This window comes from Pogoniulus pusillus, chromosome 9 (assembly GCF_015220805.1).
Source record: "Pogoniulus pusillus isolate bPogPus1 chromosome 9, bPogPus1.pri, whole genome shotgun sequence".
Lineage (NCBI taxonomy): Eukaryota > Metazoa > Chordata > Aves > Piciformes > Lybiidae > Pogoniulus > Pogoniulus pusillus.
The window spans coordinates 6,675,748-6,697,545 of record NC_087272.1 but is presented as its reverse complement, the minus strand read 5'-3'; the positions used below and the strand labels follow the sequence as shown (position 1 = coordinate 6,697,545).

Here is a 21,798-nt window from a genome sequence, read left to right as displayed (position 1 = left end):
TGTTGGCTTGCAGACAGTAGTGTGTGGCAGTGCCAGGTGATGCTACCTGAGTTGTGTAGAGTGCCTCGGTGCCGGCAGCATTTCCTCTTGAGGGACTCACACTTTCAGCTCATTGCTAACATGCAGTATTGCAAGCTCTCCTCCTGCTCCTGCAAACCTCTGCCCTCCAGCTAAGGGTTCTGATTTTTGCAGAATGGTGATGATGTCTTGAGATATGGAAAGGTCACAGATACTAAGTGGGTGTACAAGAAAGCTGGCAGAGGAGGGACTTTTTAGGATATCAGGCAGTGATAGGACTAGAGGGAATGGAACAAAGCTAGAAGTGGGTAGGTTCAGACTACATGTTAAGAGGAGGTTCTTCCATGAGGTTTGTGAGAGCCTGGAGTGGGTTGCCCAGGGAAGTGGTTGAGGCCTCATCCCTGGAGGTGTTTAAGGCCAGGCTGTCTGAGGATCCCTCCAGACAACCTGATCTAGTGTGAGGTGTCCCTGCCCATGGCAGAGGGGTTGGAACTAGATGTTCCTTGTGGTCCCTTCTAACGTAGGCTGATTCTATGATTCTGACAGTCTTCCCAAAAGGCACAGATGTTTAACACTGTCCCTTAGTCCTTGTGCTGCTTTTTCAGAGATGTCCTCTGCCACAGGGAGAGAACAGGCATGCCCTGTGTGTTAAACACAGACTTGGGCTTCATTTCTTAGCATGTAATTTGTGTTGCAAAATTCTTAATTATCAGGTTGGCAGCACGGGAACCTGCACGTGCTCAATTTGGGCTTCCAAACTGCAGCTACACTAATCTGGGGAGAATTAGAAGTCGTTAATCTCTTTGAATCTGGACTGGTGTAATTGCTTTACAAAAAGAAAATGGGCCAGATTCCCCCCTCTTATCTCTCTCACGGCAGCATGCTTTGCCTCCTGAGTACACAAAGGAAAGAATCAGCCTGGGGTTTTTTGGGTCTCTTCTTCTTGTTGTTCGTTTTTTTCCTGCTGGTTGCCCAATCTGGAATTTGAGTCATGCTGAGGTTTGGGAATCGTCGGTTTTTTTTGCTGTGACATCATCAATAATAAAAAGCTCTGCAACTGGAGCATTGTTAGGAAATTTGATTCCTTTTTCCCCAGGACTGTGTTGTCTCTGCAGTACCAGCTAATTAAGGATGGTTGGAGACCATAAGTATAAATGGGTTCTTTTAAAGAAGTGTACAGCTGTGATTTAAAAATAAATAGGTTTTGAGAAGCTGATGCTTCTATACATAGTCACTAATAAGCAACCAACTGGACCTTCAGATAGTTTAGTTGCTAGTCTGAGTGCTGCTCTTCATGGTACTGCTTTTAGAAAGTGGGGAGACTTGAGTGTTTCTTTAGGAGCTACAAAAGGTGAAGGACCTGTGGGTTTTTGTACAGACAAACAGTGTTGTCTGCCTTGTAAGCAGGATGTGTTTTCTGCACTTAGCAGCATTTGTCTGCTTTTTATATTTAGTTTGGTATTTATATATCAATCATAGATTTGTATCACAGTAGACTTGTTTTAGGCTGGAAAAAGACCCTGCAGATGAAGTCCAACCATTAACTTAACGCTGCCAAGTCTGCTGCTAAACCATGTCCCTAAGCACCATGTCTATGCTTTTAAGTACTTCCAGAGGTGATGATTCCACACTTCCTGGGCAGCCTGTGGCAGGGCTTAGCAATCCTTGCAGTAATTTTTCCTGATCACCAACCTAACTCTCACCTGGTGCAATATGAAGCTGCTTCCTCTGGTCCTGTCATTTGCTGCTTGGGAGAACAGACTAACACACACGGTGCTACATTTTGCTCCTCCTGAAAGGAGGTTGATAGAGCATTTGATGTCATGATGGTGAACAGGGAGTGCTATACAAAAATGTATCCTGCTTGTGCTTTTAAGCCTCTCTGAGATTAGCTACTGCTAGAATTTAATATAAAGCATTGTACCCAGTCCTGACATTTCACAGTACAGCTGCCTTTTAAATGCAGTGTGAGAGCTCTGCTGCTGTGTCCTGCAACCCTGAGGTGATCTCTTGTGTTGCTGTGATTCTTTTAGCATCTCTTGCTTTTCAGTTTTCTATTACTGGTGTAATGGAAAAGCCAGCTGCTGCAGCAGCTGTGAATTTGCAGGTTGAGTGAAGCATGGTGGTGAAAGGACAAATTCTCTTGCTGCAGAAGTAGACTAACACTAGGTAAAAGTCAGAAAACCATTTCCTTGGTCATCTTGCTAAGAAGGTGGTCGAGAGGTAATGCTTCATGGCATTTTTCCACAAAGTGTAGACTTTTGGGGGAAGGTTAATATCATTTGAAGGTTGAGTCTTGCCTAGTGTAGGTTTCCTTTTGTAACTTTTGATGGGGTATGGTGATTTGGGCTGGTTTACTGACACGCAGGTCTTTCCCAGTGTGGGTGTAACTATGTGGGCCTTTAACATCTGTATTTTCTTTTATTTATTTGTTGGTTTTGTGGTGTTTTGTTTTTCTCTTCCAGGTCTCTGTATCCCAACAAGATGACATTTATGTGTTTGTTATTCAGACCACTGCAGTGGCTCCTTTTGTTTCTCTGGATGTAGGGAGTATAAAGGGCAGGTTTAGTGATAATGGTTTCCTCATGACTGAAAAGAAGAAAGTGGTTGTGTTTTATCCCTGGGAACCTACCAGCGTTGAAGAACTGGAAGAGTCACTAACCTTGACATCTCTGGTGGATGTTGTCTGAGGATACCTTCTAGATAAGAAGTGAAATGGGAGGAGAGAAAAAACGAGAAGAGCTTAACCAAAGTTGAAGTGCTGTACAATTTGAGCTGAACATAGTCACTGTTCCTGTCTTGTATGAATTTGAACTGCTGATTCAATGTAAAGATCGCAACAACGAAGCCTGCCTGTGGTGTATTGAAAACAGCTTTCCCGGGGCGTGGGGAGAGTTCCTCTCCTCTACAACATGGGAGGGGTTAGTTGGTGCCAGAGTGCTGGGCTGAGTTCTCTGCTCCACATGAGCTTTGAGTTCTGAGCTCTTCTGAACTGAGAGGCAATGCAATTGCACCTCCAGACTATGGCTGTTCAGTCTGTATCTTTCCCATTTTCACTATGTAGTTTGAGGAAATTGATGCCACAGTAACACCAAGGCATGGTGGGGGCAAGAGGTGAAGCTAAAATGACCTCCAAAAGTACTGCCTCCATTTGGAGTGGTTTGGTCTTATTCCAGACTGGGTAAGTGCTAGTCCTGCCCTGTCAGGTCTGTGGCTGGCACTCCCAACAGATGTGCTGCCTGCCTCTTGTAAGGTAGGCTTCTGAACAGAGAGGAGAGCCAGGCTCTCCAGTCAGACACCAGCACAGATCTGTTCTCCTGCTGAAAAGAAATGGAGATTTTCTGCTCTCAGACAACACTGAGCACTAGCCTTGATGGCTCTGCATCTAGCTTTGTCTTTTCCCAGGTGTGGTGACAAACTTTTTGCTGCTGCATTGAGTCCTGCATAATGTGGCATAGTAGGAGATGTGGCTGGCTGTGGGAAAAGGACTGGTGAGAAGAGCTGAGCAAAGGTACAGAGAGAAAGGCAGGGTGGAGAAGCAATGGGCATGTGAGAGGACCACAGTGACTGCATTTCTGTGCTCCATGCTGATCGTCCTCCCTTTCCAACAGAGGAAAACCGCAACAGCTTGATTTAGACTGCTTTGTGTGTGGGTTTCCTGTGGAAGACAGGGTTGTGATCAGTTGTTAGATCTGATCACTCCATACTACAAAGCAGTGGTGCTTCCCTTTCTGTTCTGTGTCTGAGGAAGTTTAAAATGTTTGTCACATAAATGTCATCTCACTTTGGCATTTGACACAGGAAAATAAGCTTGCTTCAGCATAAGGGGCTGCTGTAGCTTGTGGAGCTGGAAGTCTGAGGGTTCAGCTATCAGGAAGTCCAGGCCACCAAGCCATGTCATGGGTGGGCTGCTTGTCAGATGTGGTTTGAAATGCAGCTGGGATCTTGCTGGGGCTCAGGGATCCTCCCAGATTCCAGGCAAGTGTTGATTTCTGTGCAAAACACTTAGCAGAAGGAGCACTTAAAACTAGAAGGTGTTTAAACAAGGTTTGCTGGTGATGTCTTCCTTTGTCTGAAAAGTACCACGTGGGTGATGCTTGCAGATGGTCCAGAGCATGTGGAGAGAACAACTTCATGTTCCCTTGGTCACCTGGAGGAATTGGAACTGGGAGCTGTTCTTTGTTGTGGTCACAGTTTTAATGAGCAAAGACTGATGATGCTTGGCCATCTCTGGTGTTTCAAACTGGGCATTAACCAAAAGCGATGTAATCCTGAGCGAGAGGACAAATCAAAAGATCAAAGCAGTGATAAAGGGAAGCTGCTTAGAAATGCTTTGTTTGAGCATCAAGAGCTAACTCCTGTGGCATAGAAGGGCTTTTCTGATTCAAAACGTGTCCTTATTGAAAGAAAGCTCAGCAGGAATCAAAAAGTGTACATAGGGAAAATGCCTGAAAACAAAGAGCCAGTGCAAGCATTGATATGGAGATGTAAGCATCCAAAACTGGCAATGCAAAAAATATCCTTCAGCTTTTTTCAGTAGCCTGGAGTCAAAACAGAATCAACCCAGCAACAGTCAATAAAAGGTAAGAATGGAAAAGTGTGGAGAAAATGATTTGCTAAACGGTGCTGTGGTGTATTAGGAAAGGGCAGGTTGGCTAATACTTTACTTCAATGTAGAAAAGTCTCTTCCAGCAACAGATAGAATTTCAAAGTGGTATTTAATAATGTTCAATAAATAAAGCTTTGACAGAATAACTTGTGTCAAAGGCATGAAACAAGACTGTCTGAAAGTCAGTCACATTTGTTTTCTAGTGCATCTCAGAACATGAGTCAAGTTCCAGAGATCTTAAAAAAAACAAAAGGGCTTTTGGATTGCTAGAAGCCAGAAACCATGGGTTTGGATGGCTGTGGCCTTGTTTAGCCTGTCACAAATTTTAGATGAAGTCGTGAAAAAAATGATGTGGCTCATGATCAATAACTGATGCAGTGATGCACAGAAGAGCATTCTTGTACAAAATGTTGGGGGAGGTTGCTCTTAATTCCTGCAGTTATCCAACTGGCATTAGAAAGGTCCAGACAACTTACCAGTCGTTATTTTTGAAGGTCAGAAGCTCCATAACGAGTGGATCCATTATTTGTTACTGTAAAGCTTTAATTCAGCTTTGGGTGCTGTTATGAAGGAGGTACAGTTGCTTGAGCTTGAGCCAGAATTTAATGAGGAAGCTCATCTGTGTTCCTGTCACAAGAATATGTTCCTTAGGTTTCCTGGTGTTGCAGGTGTGTAGCGATAGGAGCTGGTTTCTTCTCTGCCCAGGGCAGCAGTGGCTGTGGCAGGTCCCCTTATTAGTCACTGCCCCCAGGAAATGCAGCCTTGTATATTCTGTGTTCTTCTTGGTTACATTGTTCTGCCTTTGTCTAGTAGCATCAGGGCAAAGAGAGAAACAACGGTGAACGCTCTTCAGAGGATCCTTTCTCTCCAGACATCCATCTGTAGCCCTCTGAGTGTACTCAGCAGCACCTGTATTGCCAGTGATATCCCATGGGCTGGGGATCAGCAGCAGGAGCATCACAAGAGCATTTGGTAAGTGTCATGGTGCTTGTCCTGAGAGTCATGAAATTAGTGATGGCAGCATTAGAGGGGAACGACCTCATCAGTATTCTTCCAGGGTGCAGCCTTGCAATGCTTTGTTGGGTTTGCTTGTACTGATGGCCTTTGTTTGCTTCTGGGCTCCTGTTCTCTCCTGAGCTGTTCTCCACAGATGGCAAAAGCAGCAGTCAGAATTCCCCTCAGGAGCCATGACAAATACCCTTCCACAACAGGACTTGAGAGCCAGTTTCAGAAGAAAGCTGTAAGGCACTGGATAACTTGTCCTAAAACTGCTCTCTGGCAGATTTGGTTTTGACCCTGTTCAGGACCTGCAGACTACTCTGAACTTTAGAGGGCATCTCTTTGGTGCTTTGTGCCACACAAGCAAGATTGCTTTAGTTTATTATTATTATTATTATGCAGTTTATTGGAATGCTTTTTTGGAAGTGTTTCCAAGTTCCTCTACCTCTTTTCCAGGAAAGAAGTGTGTGAATGTATTTGAAGTTCCTTTCCCAAGTAAGCTCTAGGTCAGTCTTTGTTACCAGTCATGGAGGTTCTTTCTCTCTACTCTGCCCTGGTAAGGCCCCACCTAGAATACTGCATCCAGTTCTGGGCTCCCCAGTTTAAGACTGATAGAAATCTACTTGAGAGTCCAACAAAGGGCTACAAGAATAACTAAGAGACTGGATCACTGCCTGAATGAGGAAGGGCAGAGAGACCCAAGGCTGTTTTAGTCTGGGGAGAAGAGGACTGAGAGGGGATCTAGCAAATATAAGTATCTGTAGGCTGGGGGTCAGGAAGGAAGGAGCAACGATAGCCTCTGCTCACTTGTGCCCTGGGATAAGGGATATAAACTACAGCACAGGAAGTTCCACCTCAACAGAGAGGTTGTGGAGTCTCCTCCTTTCCAGAATTATCTGGATGTGTTCATGTGCAACCTGTGCAAGATTCTATGGCCCTGCTCTGGCAGGGGAGTGTGACTGTCTCCAGAAGTCTCTTCCAATCCCTGTGATCCTGTGATCTCCTGCTTACATACCTTGGAGCCTGGACAGTTTCCTCAGAGGCACTTCTGCCTTCAAAAAAGGGAACTAGTGGAAGTCCTGGGTTTTGAAGATGTGCAGCAGTACCAGGTGCAGAGGAACAGGCCAATGGATTTCTCATTCTCAGTGAAGGACAGGTTGGTTTTGTAGCTTACAAGCCAGCCCTCACCTTGGTGAGGGGCAGGTTGGAGTCATCCAGGAGCTTGTGGCTAGAATGTTGTTCCTTCCTAGTGGTAGAATGCTGGGAAGCTGTAATTGGGCTGCTCAGTCTGATCAGTAGTGAGAAGCTCGCATGAAGCAGGCCTGGTGTTTGAGAGAGCAACATGGTTTGTGTATCCAGCCACCTGCTACACATCTGGAACTGCTCTGGCCACAGCTTTTGGGTTGTGCTATAGCCAAATGAAGACTGGCTTGCTTGGGATGCTGCAAACAAGAAGGTACTGAACTGACTGCATGTGTGAAAGCGAAGTAGGGCTTTAGCCATGCTCCTGTCTTGCTGGCACAGGCACATGCATGTGACTCAGCTGGAGTGCTGGTGAGTGCCACTGGAAGCCACTTGTTTGCCACTGTTAAGTTAGTCACAAGTGCTTTCGCTTGCTGTAATGCAGCTCACTGACCTTCTGGAGCTCTTCTGTATCACAAAACCAGCAAGGCTAAAGGGATGGTTGAGAAAGTCCCATAGTAGTTGTTTTGAGTCTATGGGCAATCTACTGCAGGCTTTGAAGGATGCATACACAGATACAGCCTAGCTCTGAACAAGGCACTGGACTGCTTCAGGACCCTGCCTGCAGAAAAGGGACTGCTAACGAACTTGTGCTGTCTTTTGCTTGCAGCTGTAGGAATCCCTTGCAGCCAGCAGATGTTCAGACCATGGCTTTGGTCGTTACTCCAGAACTACCCTGGTTTAAGAGAAGAATTTGTGCTCCAAAAGAGTTGAAAGCTGTGGATGGCAGGTGAGTACTGAGCTAATGAATGGGCACGGTCCTTTCTGTCACTTAAAGGAAAGGAAGGGGGTTGCTTTATCCTTTAAACACAGCAAATCAGCCAGAAAAGGGAGAGAAGACACTTCATACACCACCACATGCAGGCAAGATCTTACCCCTCCTGCAGTCCATGGAGTCTCTGAATGCTGCATAGAACTTCCCCCTATCACACCCCTTTCCAGATTTGTAAATACATTCCAAGATGACATCAGAAATTTACAGCTGTGGCAGCAAAACTAAAATCAAAGGCAGTTTAGCTTCCTCGAATGATCCTTTGTACATAATATAATCTGTTGTCACAGTTTTGTGCTGCTTCAAGTCACAAGCTCCTGGTCTTTCTTACTGCAGTACAGAAGCAAAACAATCTAAGGGTTCAAATTCTGCAAGCGCAAATCAAGTTAGAAACTGTTAAATGCAAGGTTAATTCTAAACTTGGCTGAGGATGCCTAAAGGTTCCATTCTAGGGAAAAAAGCATTCTTGGCTAATCTTATTTTGCTATTAATCCATCTGAATAGTGCAAGTGTTTCTAGATAAACCCATGCAGTCATCTGTTCAAAGCAATCAGGCAAGCACGACTAATCATAAAAAGACCTTTGAAAGATCAGTTTGAGGTTGTTGGTTGATAATTTTATGACCACACCTCCCACCCTCAGTGCTTTAATTGCTAATGGAAATATGCAGCAGGCTTCCTGCAGTATGCTGCAGTGCATTAGAAGAGCCTGCTGTGGTGTGGGCCAAGCCAGTATTTCTGTTCATCCAGCCAGTGATGCCCTGCTCCAAGCAAATAGGAGCCTGACAGCTTGCTGGGGAACTTCTCCTGAAACTTCTAATCAGAAAAACTTAACTCCAGAAACTGTTCCTGCTGCTCATGCATAGGGATCTTAAAAATAACCTCAACTTATTCCTAGTTTTCAGAACTTGATGCGTGCATAATACCTTTCTCAATTCCTCATAGGTGATATGGAATGAAGAACACATACCTTGTGGTACAGGGCATAGTGAGTGCCACGTGCTGAAAGAAATCCCAAGTTAGACCAAGCTTCAGGTGCTAAGGGTTAATGCAGATGGGAAAAGTTGCAACTTGTGTTCTTGTTTGAATGTGTGAAATTAGAAATTAATATTTTTCTATTTCTAAACAGAAAGAGGAAATGGAAAGACCAAAACCATTTTGTTGAATAGACTCAAACCAAGAAGCTGCAAGAAAAGAAACTGCCAGACTGCCACTTAAAGCACTTGACTGCACAGGTCCTAGGGGACATGTCATGCTGGTCCTTGCATGATCACTAACCTGATGAATAGTTACTATCCAGCATTTGGTCGTGCAGGGCTTCAGGAAGTGCAGACCCAGGTGTCCTCTGGTGGTTTAAAAGCAGAGCTGTTTAGAAACAAGGCTAAAAGGTGTGAATCAACAGCCAAGATGCCCTGGTGACCTGCAGGATTGTAGAAACCTCAACAGAAGTCTGTACCAGGCCGCTGAGTTGTGCTGGAAATTGTGGCAGCAGGTCTGTTGGACTTGGACAGCAGCTCTGCTAGGGGTCAAAAATCTCCTCCACCTCCAGAACAGGAGAACCTTTGCCTGCTGCTGTTGCAGCTGGAATGTAAAGAGAACACTGGACAAGTGCATCAGCTGAACAAAAATCCACATGACTTTGGCACTGCATATCAGCATCAGCTATCAATGCCTAAAGCTTCAACAACTCTACTTGAAAGGTAGGTAAAAATTACAGCAAGCATAGGCAAAATTTCGTTTTGGCTTTTTATTATAAAAGTAAAATAAAAATAAGCCTTTAAAAAGCATTTTGTAAGGAACAGATATTAAACCCCCCCCACTATTTACAAATAGGAAAATGTCAAGCTTGAAAAATGTTTTGAATAAGAGGCACTGCAGTGAAGTTTAAATACACTATTTGAAATATACAAGATTTTTTTTCCTTTAGGATTCTCTTTTCTCTCTGAGTTGTCATTGTTGAGATCGAAGTAATGATTTTTCTTAGTTATTTGATGAACTTTTTTTCCATGCAACTGTGCTGTAAAAAAAAATCATGGAAAGCAGCTAGGACGTGTCCCCTCTGATTGCTTTGTGCACCTTACCTCATTGTATGAAGTGAGCTGGTCTTATGCATTAACAAGGAGTGACTTTCATCTGTTGGAGAAAATCCTCTCGAGTCAGAAAAGCTCCATCAGCAGCCAGTACTGTGTGTTACTGCAGCAGCAGAGGCCTGGTTATTGCCTATGGCTTGTAAAGGAATACAGTCAAGTGTACTTGTGGAAGGAAGCAACGGCTAGGAGGCTGCTGCCGAAGGTGCCATTGGTTCAGGCCCAAGCATGGTTCCTGCAGCTTGTGGTTGTAAATTCACTTCCCTCTGGCCGGGATGACACTGACGTAATTGTCACATTTGTTCCTGTAACTGCACCTAGCCAAGTAGGAACACTCAATTAGCAATGTAATTGCTTTGCACTGAACTTTCCTGTCCACAGCCCAGGGTCATTTGGCTAAGTGTTGCTGCTGACTTGCTGCTCAGGGAGTCCGAGTACGTAAAGCTCAGTTTGCGGAAGGAGGTCTCCACACCACTGTCACAAACGCTGTCACTGTCTTGGAACTTGCTGTTACAGAGCTTGCCTGAAGGGGAGAGAAAAGGAGAATGCATGATGTGTGTTGCCTCAGCAAGGCTGCTTTCAGAGAAGCCGAAGGAACACATACAGAGGGATAAAGATCTTCTCTTGGAAGGGAATTCTGGCTTTATGTATCATGAGAGGAAAAAGCTGTGCTGAATGTCTTCAGTTGGCCAAAGCAAGGGATCTGATGCACTGCTGGCAGGGACTGACTGCAGCTGGGATGGGATGAGAAGCCCTGGGATCTACTGGCACCAATGTTGTCACTGCACTGGTCTGGACAGTGTGGCAGGGCAAAAGTGTCTCTGGTTCTCAGGCTGCATGCAAGTAGACACCTCCAGACATCTCCATGGTGAGGCACCTAAAACTTTCTCAAGTTATTTCACTTACAGCTGTGGTCTGTGCAAGATCCACAAATGCAGTGCCTGATGCAAGAGAACAGGAGCTGGGTTAAAGGCAGGATGTGGGCTCAGTGGGACTAGAGCAGTGCCCAGAATAGTGGAGCTCAGCATTTTTCTAAACAGCCATCTTAAAATAAATGATGTGATGTGGCCTTTCATGCTGCTAAGCAGCAGAACCTCTCTTACCCTTCAAAAATCATCTAGAGAGGCAATATGTGTACTGGCACAAAGACTCATTCTGAGACTGTAAAGAAAACTGTTCCGCCTAAAGTGGCAGGGTTAGACCAGGCTGGAGTGCCTGTGGGGTTTCATTTTTCATTTCCAGAAATAGCTGCACTATTTTTGCTAGGCTGTAAGCTTCCACATTAAGATGCTGGCAGCACTGCTGGGATCTGAACAGGGCAACAGGGAAAAAAAAAGTTTCTGTTACTTAATATGGCCTAGCAGGACTGAACACCCCTGATGATTTACTGCCTTCTCACAGGCTCTCTTTCTGCTAGGGTCTCCTGCCCAGAACCACCACAGGACTAGTGCTGAAGATGCTCAAACTCAACTGGAAAGCACACTGGCAACCCCAGGTAATGTCATGTTGGCTCTGCTCTGAGTAGCTAGTTGGGACTGCATAGCTTCTAGCCTAAACCATCCCCCATTTCTCTTGCCTCCTGAACCCTGGCCATTTTGTTATGCCACACTGTGGAAGGAGAAATTTAATAGCCAAGTCTAACCCAGCAGTTTATGAACCCCAAACATTCTTTACCCAAATACACGAGTGGAGGGAAATCAAAAGGTAATGGCACCTGTGCAGGCCTAGGAGATCACTACCTAGTTGAAACTTCTCCCCAGGGAGCTGCCATCAGTCAGTGGCAGGTGTCTGGTTTAGAAAAGAGAGGCAGTATAATATTAATACTGCAGTGCAGGGCTACTGCCTCAAGTGGCACATTTTCCCTGCTCCTCTAGGCCTAGCAAACCTCTGCAAGAAGAAAGTGAAGCTGGAGAACTTCTGAAACAGGTAAGCAGCTTGGGCATTCTGTGTAAGTGTGACCTATCAGTAGGCCAAAAGGAGGAGAGGGGGGGTGTAAACACTGGGGGCAAAAAAAAAACGTCTTCATTGTAAAAAATCACTGCATGTGGAATTGTAAATGGAATTCCACCCTGGCTGTTTGACTGTCAGTGTTACCTGTCTCTCCATTGGCAAAGGCGAGCGACGGGGATGACAACACAAGAGCTTCTGCTGTACTGTCCTCCAGAGGAGATGGGCTTTGGGAGACGGATAGTGCTTCCTGAAGGAGTTCAATGGCTTCCCTGTGATCCATCTGTCTCAAAGCAGCCATCAGCTCTACAACTGTGCCACCAGAAACCTAAGAGAGAAGACGGCAGATGCTCGCCATCATCCACGTGCACTAACCAACAGGTAAAAGCCTGTCACGCTCTGCAGGAGGACAACATTTCCTGTGTGTCTGAGTGGTCTTTATAACCTGTTCCTGCCACATTACCTCGTAGTTGTCTAGCAGGGTCTTCGACGGGGAAGGGCTCAAGCTGAAGGCATTATTCAGTATGCCAAGACCCAGCTTTTGTGCTAGAATGGACCAGTTTTTGCTTGGATCGGGCAACTCCAACAGTTTGTAAAGCTGCATCTTGTAACTTTCGTTCAGATCTTTCAAGTGTCCTGGGGAACAGAGACTTGTTAGCTTCTTACTTATCCAAATCATGCACCAGTTAAGTTCTGAGCAGAAACAAAGCCAAACAAGCATTAATTTAGTGTCCATCAGTGCCAGTGCTTACTGCTGTAGTGCTGCAGTATTGAAAATGGACTCTTCTGTGTCACTCTGACCCATCTCTTACCAGGATCCTGCTCATTCTGCGAGTGAGTGGGAGGGAGGGAGCCTCTTCTCCCTCCTCAATTCAGTAACCAAGCTATTACAGGGCCATGTCCTCTGCAAGTACACTTTCAGTACTCAGCTACGAGAGGGGTACTGTCAAGTCTTTGGAGATATTACCTTGTGTCAGTAAGTCCTCTGAAACCACTGCTGACTCGTAGGGTTTGCCATTGAGTATGTCATACACCTAAAAGAATACATTAAGGTCAGTAGTTAGCAGTGTTTGGTTTCGTGACAAGTCTCAGTCGTGTATAAAACCTCAGTTCCATCTCAAAGGAGACAGGACCAGCACGACTAAAGATACTGTAGACTTGTGCAAAGCTCAAAGGAGAAATCTTGGAAGTTAATCTTCCTTGTCCTGTAGCAGTGGCTAAGTGATACTGTCTGTCTCCAGATGGTGATCTGAAACAAAATGTGGGATAGATTTTCACCAGTCTGGTGCTGCTCCATGTGGTTGGAGATGCTGAGTGCTTGTACCATACATTCACATCAGCAGCAGCTAGTGCAACCTAACCCCTGTTTCTGTAGGCCACAAGAGCGTATCTTCCCTGTACTAAAAATCTGCAGTTCTGAAGAAGATGCAGTAAAGAAACCACTAGGGAGTGTCTCTGAGCATGTGCCTTCCATTGCGAGCTGTCCAGCCACCTCCCATGCTTTTCCAGACTGACCCCTCTTTCAAGATGGGCCTGGTCAGTCCAGTTCAGCAGAAGCAGAATGCTAAGTGAAGCTTTCTTCCTGTGCTGTTTTCTGAGGGCTTTCTGTGGCTGAATGAGTTTAATTTTTGACAGCCAATGGGTAACTTTCCAGCAGTGATAACTGGATGCAGTGAAGGAAACTGGCTGGAATATCATGTACTACTAAAATCATGAAACTAAAAACCCTACTACGTACTTCACAGTTGGCTGCCATATCCAGGGGGGTTGTTCCAGGCACAATCCCTTCATCGTCATCTTTCACATCATCTAGATCAAACAATGGCTCAAAGTTCTCAAGGTGAGGATTTGCACCTAGGAAACAAGTATGCAGAAACATTTGTAAGGAAAGGCTGCAAGTTGCTTCTTGCAGTATTTAAGTTTTGCATAGCAAATCTTCTAATTCAGCTGCTCAAACAAAATTACACCTCACATTGATGGTTGTGTCAGCAAACAATGTCTTCTTTTTATAAAATCAATGAAAGTTAAACACTGTCTCCTCTCTGCATAAAGAGGGAAAGAAGGGGAAGGTGAGAGCTAGGGCCTAGACAGTGAGCTATGACTGCATGAACTGCCTTCAGTCCTGTTCTGGGGCTCTCACCTGGCCTAGCTGCTGAAGTAAGGGATGGGGGGTGCCTCTTTTTATATTGTCAGAGCAAGTGAGGATGTGATTAAAAGACCAAACACAGCACCAGAGGAATGGGAGGTTTGGATTTCTGTTTCAAACGAGGAAAAAAAACAGATTAAATACATTGACAAAATGTTCTCAAATATTCAAAACTGATTCTTCCACGATAGGAAAGAGGAGGCATTAACAAACTCCTCTTTCAGTGACCTTTAAAAGCAGAAAAAAAAACCAGAAGTCAACACTTATCCCAACTATGTAACAAGGTCTCCTCTCTCCTGCTTCGACTACAAAAAAGCTATACAAAAGAAATATTCAAAAAACTTCCAAGTGTGCTCAAAAGAGTTTTTTTCCCTTGAGTAACAATGTGCTGATGTAGCCAGCAGATGGTGCTACAGAGCACCGCAGGAGGACGTGCCTTAGCACAAACACACCAAGCTCTTAACAGCTGACTTCTGCTCCCCACGCAAGGGCACAGGCACCTTCTCTACCTACGTTAGCCCTGTGAAAGAAAACTCTCTAGCACATAGTTATTTTCGTACCTGCTGCTTTGAGAACTGCTGCCAGTTTTGTAGAGCCCCTTCCAGCTGCTATGTGAAGTGGAGTTGTCCCATCGTATGTAGTGCTGTCCACATCTGCATCACCCTAAGTGTTTATTGAATGACAAAAAGAAAAGTGCTACTCATCTATACAGTACAGCTGCACAAACACAGCTACTGTGCAAATAAGCACCACTGCACACCTGTGTGCAGAAAAACTCCACTCACTGCCTGAACAGAAGGAACTGGAAACTAAACCACAAGTGTCTGCTGCAGAAACAGTGGGTAGTTGTGGGCACAGCAGGAGGCACAACCTATCGACCCAAAGAGGTCACTTTGCACCCCATGGCATAGTTCTGCCAGCTGCTCACCTGCAGCACAGGCAGCCTGAACTGGTGTGCAGGGAAGCCTGTCCCTGCTGCACTGTAGGAGAGCAGGCAGGCCGCTGGCATGCCCCTGCAGGGATGCAGAGGAAAGCTACTGCAGCCAGCTGTCGGTGTGTAGAATTAAGCACATCGAGATCAAAGTGTTAAGAAGTGAGACAAGCATTTATAGGTATACACAACTCTCTCTGCACATCTTTATGCACAGATTAAGTGATTAATTTGTTCATGAGTGGTTTCACTGGCTGCTGGCATTACTCAGGGCAAACTGAAACACAGCACAGGTGGTCAGGTGAGGGTCACAGACTGCAGATTCCTCACCTTGGGCAAAATGTTCCCTGGCAGTGGTGAAGTAGCAATAATGAATAATAGTAGCAATAATTTTGTCACACCAGTTTAAGTAATCATGTCAATAAACAGGAAAAAAAAAACTTACTTCTGGTCCCCTGAATGACTTTCAAGTGCTTTTAAATATGTAAGTAGAAAGAACTGAGTGAAAGAAATCCTGCCCTTACCTCCAGCAAAAGGCAGCCTGCCAAAGGGACGTTCTCTTGTTCAACAGCTAAGTGCAATGCAGTCCGTCCAGATTTTTGTTCCTGAATGTTGATGTTAACGCCAGCAGCAATCAGCTGTTTGAGGCAGGACAGGCTGTTTGCCATCACCACCATGTGAACTGCACAGAGACCTACAAAAAACACAACCCACTAATACTCGAAAAACACAAAAACATCACAGTAGTGCATCCATGACAACTGTTAAATGAGTGAGAATTACTGTAGCTTCCTGAGCAGAAGTGACTTATTCTGCCTGGCTAATGCAAGTGTTCTTTTTGCACAAACTGGAACTGGTGTCATTGGTGGCAAGTCTCGGCAGTGCATTAAAAAAGACACAAAATCAGCATATTCTGAGGTGGAAAGGACAGCAGGAACTGAAGAGCTCACCTGGAACATCTCTGCCTCAAAGGACAGTAGCCTTACAAAGAAAACCTGCATCTTGGTACTAAATGAGTAGGTTTAGTACCCGGCCCTGGCCCCATCTGCTACTGAAATTCTCTTCCAGCAAGAGTTTGGGGAATAACTGATGTATTTTATTTAGCATCATACTCCTGTCAGGTCACACTGTGCCATCACCTGCATTAGCTCTAAACAGCAATAATGCCTAGTATTTAAGAAAGAAGCAACCAAACAAAAACTAACCCAAACAGAAAATCCTCCCTAAGGAACTTTACAGTTTCTTGAATCCCATAAAGACATTTTTAGGTCAGACACTTTACAGTCTACTAGTGCAGGAGCACTAAATTCAGATGATCTGTGCCACTAAGAAAATGGGATACTTGTGTCTTTGTGGCTGTTTTATAGACTCTAATTCTGTTTGGTCACAAAGTACCAGATATGAAACTCAACAGTGGTCCAGAAATTGTTTTTGAGGGGATTTCACTGACTAGAGAGGAGGAAATGCTATTTTTTCCTGGGGGACTTTGTATAAAGAGTATGTATGGCTGCATACAGTGTCTTAGGCGGAGCAGAGTACCCGACAATTTGTGAGATTCAAGGCAATATGCAGGAACAAAAACTCAAATCCATACTGTACTGTGCGGCTGTCACCAACTTTGTGTCTGGCTAGAAAGCTACACGTCTATGTTCTCCTGTCTGGAACTGCAGGCATAACAAACCCAAGGGCAGCACACACAAAATGGGGAAAGATGCTGTTTGCAAGGTCTGTATCTACCTGTGTAGAACACAGTGTGGTCAGGAATGGAGACGTGCTCGTCTGGTAGGTATGCGTAAACTATACCCATTATCATTCCATACCTTCACCGTTGAAAAGGTTGATCATTGGAGCTATCTTCTTGTGCTTGAGAAGCAGACTCAAAATCTTGGCATCTCCTTCAGTAGCAGCTAAATGTAAGACAGAATTGCCATGGCGATCCAGAAGGCTGACATCTGCTCCAGCCTTCAGCAAGTCGCGTACCACTTCTGCCTGCCTTGTGATCACTGCCAGGTGCAAGGGGGTCTAGAAGTGAGAGGAGCGAGCCATGAGAAGATAAGCAAGAGGAACAGCTCTTCTACAGAAATCACTGAAACACACAGAAGCTCCCAGTGCAAGAAGATCACAGTATCACCAAGGTTGGAAGAGACTGGAAGAGACCTCATAGATCATCAAGTCCAACCCTTTACCACAGAGCTCAGGGCTAGACCATGGCACCAAGTGCCACGTCTAATCCTGCCTTGAACAGCTCCAGGGCGGAGATGAAACTGCAAGGCTAACAAATGAAAAGCTTGTGCCTGTACACTTTTTCTGCTACTGCACACTGCAAACAGGGTTCCCACTTACTAGGAAGGACATAAAAGCTGCCTTGGCCATGCCTGCAGTTAGGCTTTAAGAGGAACAAAGATGTTGCCTACTCTGTAAGGCAGGGCACTCACCTGGCTATGTGAGTAGGACTTGGGAAATTAGAGAATCCCTGTGCCCTCCAGACACTGCAACCCCAGCTCCAGCAAGCCTCACAGCCAAGTTCACAGCACAGAGGAAGCACACATACTTCTCAGGCCTTGCTCAAATCTGCCTTTGGCACTGGACTGTGCTCTAGTTTTTCTCCTGAGTAGGAAGCTTGCAGCCTTGCTCTTAGGGTTTCCTTCTCCTTCAGAATAACTGCACAGAAGAGAATCCTGCTGCTCCGTGCAGCTGTGCACTGAGGCAGCGTGTGTCCAGCCAGCAGGTTCTATCTGCAGCTTCCACATTTTTGTGTGGACGCCTGCAGCACCCACAGGCTCCTGGGCCAAGAGGTTTCCAGTTACTCGTGCACAGCTTCTGGACAGGTTTCCCACTGAACACACCATGTACAACACACTCAGGAAGGGATTTAAACAGTAAGCACTCCAGTAAGGTTTGGGAAGTTGTATTTTCAACACTAAATCTAAAAACTGCACAAGATTCTATCTCATTATCCTAATATTAACAGAGGACTGTAAAACCTGACTAATTCCAGCTGAGTACAGTGAGCTTGTGCTGGTCAATGCATCCATCAACATACTTCCAATTAATTAGTGGATCTATAAGGTACATGCAAGAATCAGCTTTCAGAACACCTGCAGAGAAGCCCAAGCCTACATTCCCTCCCACCACCAGCGTAACTAGAAGGCAGAATGGTTGCAGAGCTCCTGGTTAGAGGTTTATTTCTCGCATGGAGCACAGCTTTGCTTTCTCATTCTGATCAATGAAGGGCACAAAACTTAATTCAGAACCTTCTTGTTGCTTTCATTAGCCTTTACATTTTGAACTTGCTTTGCACTAACAAAAATGAAATGTGAAAGGAAACAACAGAACCCCAATAACTGAAACTCTGGGACTACTTGAGCAGACCAAAAGCCTGCCTTTGCTGCTCACAGCAAGAGAAACAAGCACATGCTATAATGCTGCAGGAAATGTCCAGCTTGTTACCTTTGGGATGTCCCAGTGGTGTGCACAGGTCAAAAGAGATTTTTTTTTCCCAGGCAGGCTTCCCCAGCACTTTTTAAAGCCTGAGTTACAATACAAAAAGCTCAGACTTTGTCACAGGTCAGGCTGAGGAGACAGAACTGTGCCTGGTAGCTAAGAGTTCTTTTCCTACTAGGTAAAAGACAAGGGAATGGGCTTGTTTGGGGTTTGCTGTGCTACAATGTGACTCTAAAAATGAAAGGAAAATCTTGGTGCTGATGTGACTGGCACAAATCCCATCTGGGCTATAGGAAGGGTTTCCATATGCCTGCACACAACTGATGATGCAGCAACTGACTCATAATCCTGGAAAGGTCAAAAGAGCATAAGCCCTACAAGGAGCAGCTGAAGGACCCGGGGTTGTTCAGCCTGGAGAAGAGAAGGCTCAGGGGAGACCTCACTGCTGTCTACAACTACCTGAAAGAGGTTGTAACCAGGTGGGAGTTGGTTTCTTCTCCCAGACAACCAATGACAGCAAAGAAGACACAGCCTCGAGCTGTGCTGGGGCAGGTTTAGGCTGGACCTTAGGAAGTTCTTCACAGATAGAGTGATTGGCATTGGAATGAGCTGCTCGGGGAGGTGGTGAAGTCCCTGTCCCTGGAAGTGTTTAAAAAGACACGGTACGTGGCACTTAGTGCCATGAGTTAGTTGATTAGATGGTGTTGGCTGATAGGCTGGACCTGATGATCTCAAAGTTCTTTTCCAACCTGGTTAATTCTATGATGCTGTGAGCCCAGAGTTGGTACACTGCAATCTACACTGCTGATTTAGTAACAGAGAAGCCAAATAATGAAGCCATGAACTGAAGAATTTCTTATTTTCAGCCTGTTCCAATGATTAACCCACAGAAACTTTTCAGTTAAGACCAAGGGCAGTTATGAACTAAACCAGTGAAAACATGCCCTTGTTCTTCCACTACCTTACAATGTCTCATTGTGCTTCTACACTTCCTGGCATTACAGCCTCATCTGGGCTCAGTCAAAGAAAGAGAAATAAGACAGAAGGTAAGTTGTGCAATTCCTTTTTTACCGGCTGAACAATCGACACCACTTATTCCACCACAGCTACCCACCTGATAAAGGTCATTTCTCATGTTAATGATGTCATAATTCAAATCAGGCATCACTTCCAAAAGGTTCTTCACCAGCTCAGTATGAAGGTGGATAATTGCTAAATGAAGGACACTGAAACACACAAACAAATTGACATGAGTTTTAGACTTTGCTAGACAAATATGATGGTTTTGCTGTACATCTGCTTGGATACCAATCAACTCTTCACCGTTAGAGGTCACATTTCAGCACTCAACAGCAGCATCGACACTGAATCCCAAGGTAAAAAAAGGTGGTCAGGTGCTAACTGGTGTTTGACCCTCCAGTCACAAAAGCAAACTCAGGATGGCCTTTGCTGGTCCTGAGAGTAACTTAACTGCTGGTCTAATAAATATGACCTTCGTAGCACAGAGTAATTGTTTCAGAACTTGCCGAAATCCCCAGATTCTTCTCTGGTTTCTTTTCTTCATGCTTTGAATTTTGCAGTACACGAATGCCTCTTACTGTCAAAACTTCCTTCAGAATTTCCACAGGTCTCTCTGCCACCAAAGCAGATTTTCCCTTGGGGGTTTCCCCAGATCTGTGGTTTCCTCTTTCCTTCGTTTTCAAGCAAAAAAAATGACTAAGGGCTGAGGCCTGGTGACTAACAGCCACAGGATCTGCAGCAGTGGCCAAAGGAAAAGTCTGGTTTGGGTCAAGAGTGACTCTGCACAGCAAGACACTTCACTTCTACTGGGTTACAGCACTGGCCTTTCCTGTGCTCTTCTCCAGAGCCAGGACTAGCCAGCGTGGCTGTTACTGCAAACATCATTACCTCTCCCCAGCAGAGCTCCATTTTCCTGGCTCCCTTGAGACCTCATTTCCAAGTCATGCCCTTTGTTTGCAAACGTTTGCCAAGCTCTGTGTTTACAGATGCTGGACTCACCTTTTTAGCACATTTCTGCTGACACACAACATCAACACAGGGTATGTGTGTCTCCTATGCTGCTCCAGAAATACCTGGATACACTCAGATCTACACTTTCATCAGGAAGAAGAAGTCTCTTGCCATCTGTGGCACAGAGTCACCTCGACATTGACAGACTCAAAACCAGGAAATATTTTTCAAAGAGAAAATAATAACACATTTCTAAACCAAACTCACCCTCAAAGGACCTGCCATAGGCAGGGTACTGCCCACACTTTCCTGCCCTCAGCTGTCCTGTACTGCTCAAACAATCCCACCACAAACACAAAGGAGGTGCTCCTCTGCTCTCAGATGCTTGTTAAGCCCTCTCATGCTGACATTTTCTTTCCAAATCTCACCTTCAGAAATAAATTTGCTGCTGTTGCCTTTCATTCTCTTCCTGCCACTGGTGCTGTGAAGACATGCTGAACATCCATCATGGAATCACAGAACCACTCAGGCTGGAAAAGACCTTTCAGAGGATCGATTCCAGCCATTAACTTAACACTACCTAGTGTGCTGCTAAACTGTGACCCTCAGCATCACAAGTGTCAATGAGAGGGCAGCCAGTTCCAGTTTGGAACACAGTCCTACATCACAACATGATTTTCAACACAGCCCAGGGCCCCAACACCCTTGGGCTTCTTAAGACTAGGGTGGCACTGCTGCAAATGCCAGTGACACCAAGTACAGGTCTCAAAGCCATGGAACACACCACCAGCTCCTACTCAAAGCAGTTTGATTCCCTACATACTGCTTCGGTGAGAGATGAGCAAATGCACTGACAGCAACATTCCATTACATGCTTAAGCAAAAAACTGATCATTTTTGCCATGTAATTTTAATGGTTAAAGTGAAAATTAGGGAAACTGATTTATGAGTTCTGATTTATTTTTACTTTTTTTTTCCCTGTGAGGCAGCTGGAAGACAGTCACCAAAACTTCATGGTGTTAAGTTGCAGTGTAACTTAGATGTATTACATGCATCCCAGGAGAAAGGCTTGAGCAGCTACTTCTTGACTCAGAAAGAAAACCTGCTCTAACTTGTTGAAATGTTCTGCAAATCCAACTCTTAGAGACACTTTGTTGATATTTAAATGCAGATTCCACTTGCTCAATACTCCTTTGCTCCTCACTTGTTTTTTTTCAGTGCAGAAGCTGTCCTGTCCATAGTGCTGGCAGATTTTGTTGCTAGCTTTTGCCTTGTTCACATTCCTGCTTTCCTCAAAGCAGACATAAGGTTGCCAATTTGAAAGCAAAGCAAGCAGCTACCTCTGACTTTGCAGTCCTTTATCAGTAATTGGAGAGCTACTTTCACTGGAAGTGGAGTTAAAGTAGTAGCCTCTCCCAGAGTAATTGAGCAGTGGGACAGCACGTCTCAGGGACATGGAATTTTCCATCCAGCTGGACGCCTTAAGGCTCACATGGATGGCTTCTGCTGTACAAAAGACTGTAATTTCAGGAAGCAAGTGATTGCACAGAGCCTGCCCAAAGCTGTCAGCTAGTAAGTGAGGATGTGATCATGTCACTTGCTCATTCAAGAGATGATCTTTGTGTGAGTTCAG

The 21,798-nt window shown here is 45.0% G+C and overlaps 2 protein-coding genes and 1 long non-coding RNA gene across 5 annotated transcripts in view; 2 read left to right on the top strand and 1 right to left on the bottom strand.

The window, feature by feature from the left end:
* MANBA (mannosidase beta) overlaps nt 1-4,319 on the top strand; it is a 60,842-nt gene extending 56,523 nt beyond the window's left edge. Inside the window, exon 17 of the mRNA XM_064148411.1 lies at nt 2,484-4,319. Coding sequence (XP_064004481.1) covers nt 2,484-2,708 — 225 coding nt within the window. The 3' untranslated portion in view covers nt 2,709-4,319. The remainder of the gene's footprint in view (nt 1-2,483) is intronic.
* Nucleotides 4,320-5,713: 1,394 nt separating this feature from the next.
* Nucleotides 5,714-15,194, top strand: LOC135177988 (uncharacterized). Of its 2 annotated transcripts, none has more exons than XR_010303294.1 (5): nt 5,714-7,598; nt 8,769-9,339; nt 11,144-11,221; nt 11,601-11,652; nt 11,841-15,194. It is a non-coding gene; the product is annotated as an uncharacterized LOC135177988 (long non-coding RNA). The 2 variants fall into 2 exon arrangements; XR_010303295.1 differs by having other exon boundaries at nt 11,128-11,221.
* NFKB1 (nuclear factor kappa B subunit 1) overlaps nt 9,372-21,798 on the bottom strand; it is a 66,205-nt gene continuing 53,778 nt past the window's right edge. The window contains exons 16-24 of one of the 2 annotated variants that reach the window (XM_064148409.1): nt 19,309-19,420; nt 16,571-16,772; nt 15,275-15,444; nt 14,380-14,482; nt 13,412-13,527; nt 12,641-12,707; nt 12,137-12,309; nt 11,821-12,001; nt 9,372-10,249 (exon numbers count right to left, since the gene is read on the bottom strand). In XM_064148409.1, coding sequence (XP_064004479.1) covers nt 10,062-10,249; nt 11,821-12,001; nt 12,137-12,309; nt 12,641-12,707; nt 13,412-13,527; nt 14,380-14,482; nt 15,275-15,444; nt 16,571-16,772; nt 19,309-19,420 — 1,312 coding nt within the window. In that variant the 3' untranslated portion in view covers nt 9,372-10,061. Of the gene's footprint in view, nt 10,250-10,727; nt 11,036-11,820; nt 12,002-12,136; nt 12,310-12,640; nt 12,708-13,411; nt 13,528-14,379; nt 14,483-15,274; nt 15,445-16,570; nt 16,773-19,308; nt 19,421-21,798 lie in introns of those variants that run through there. The other variant, XM_064148410.1, reaches the window with a different exon arrangement.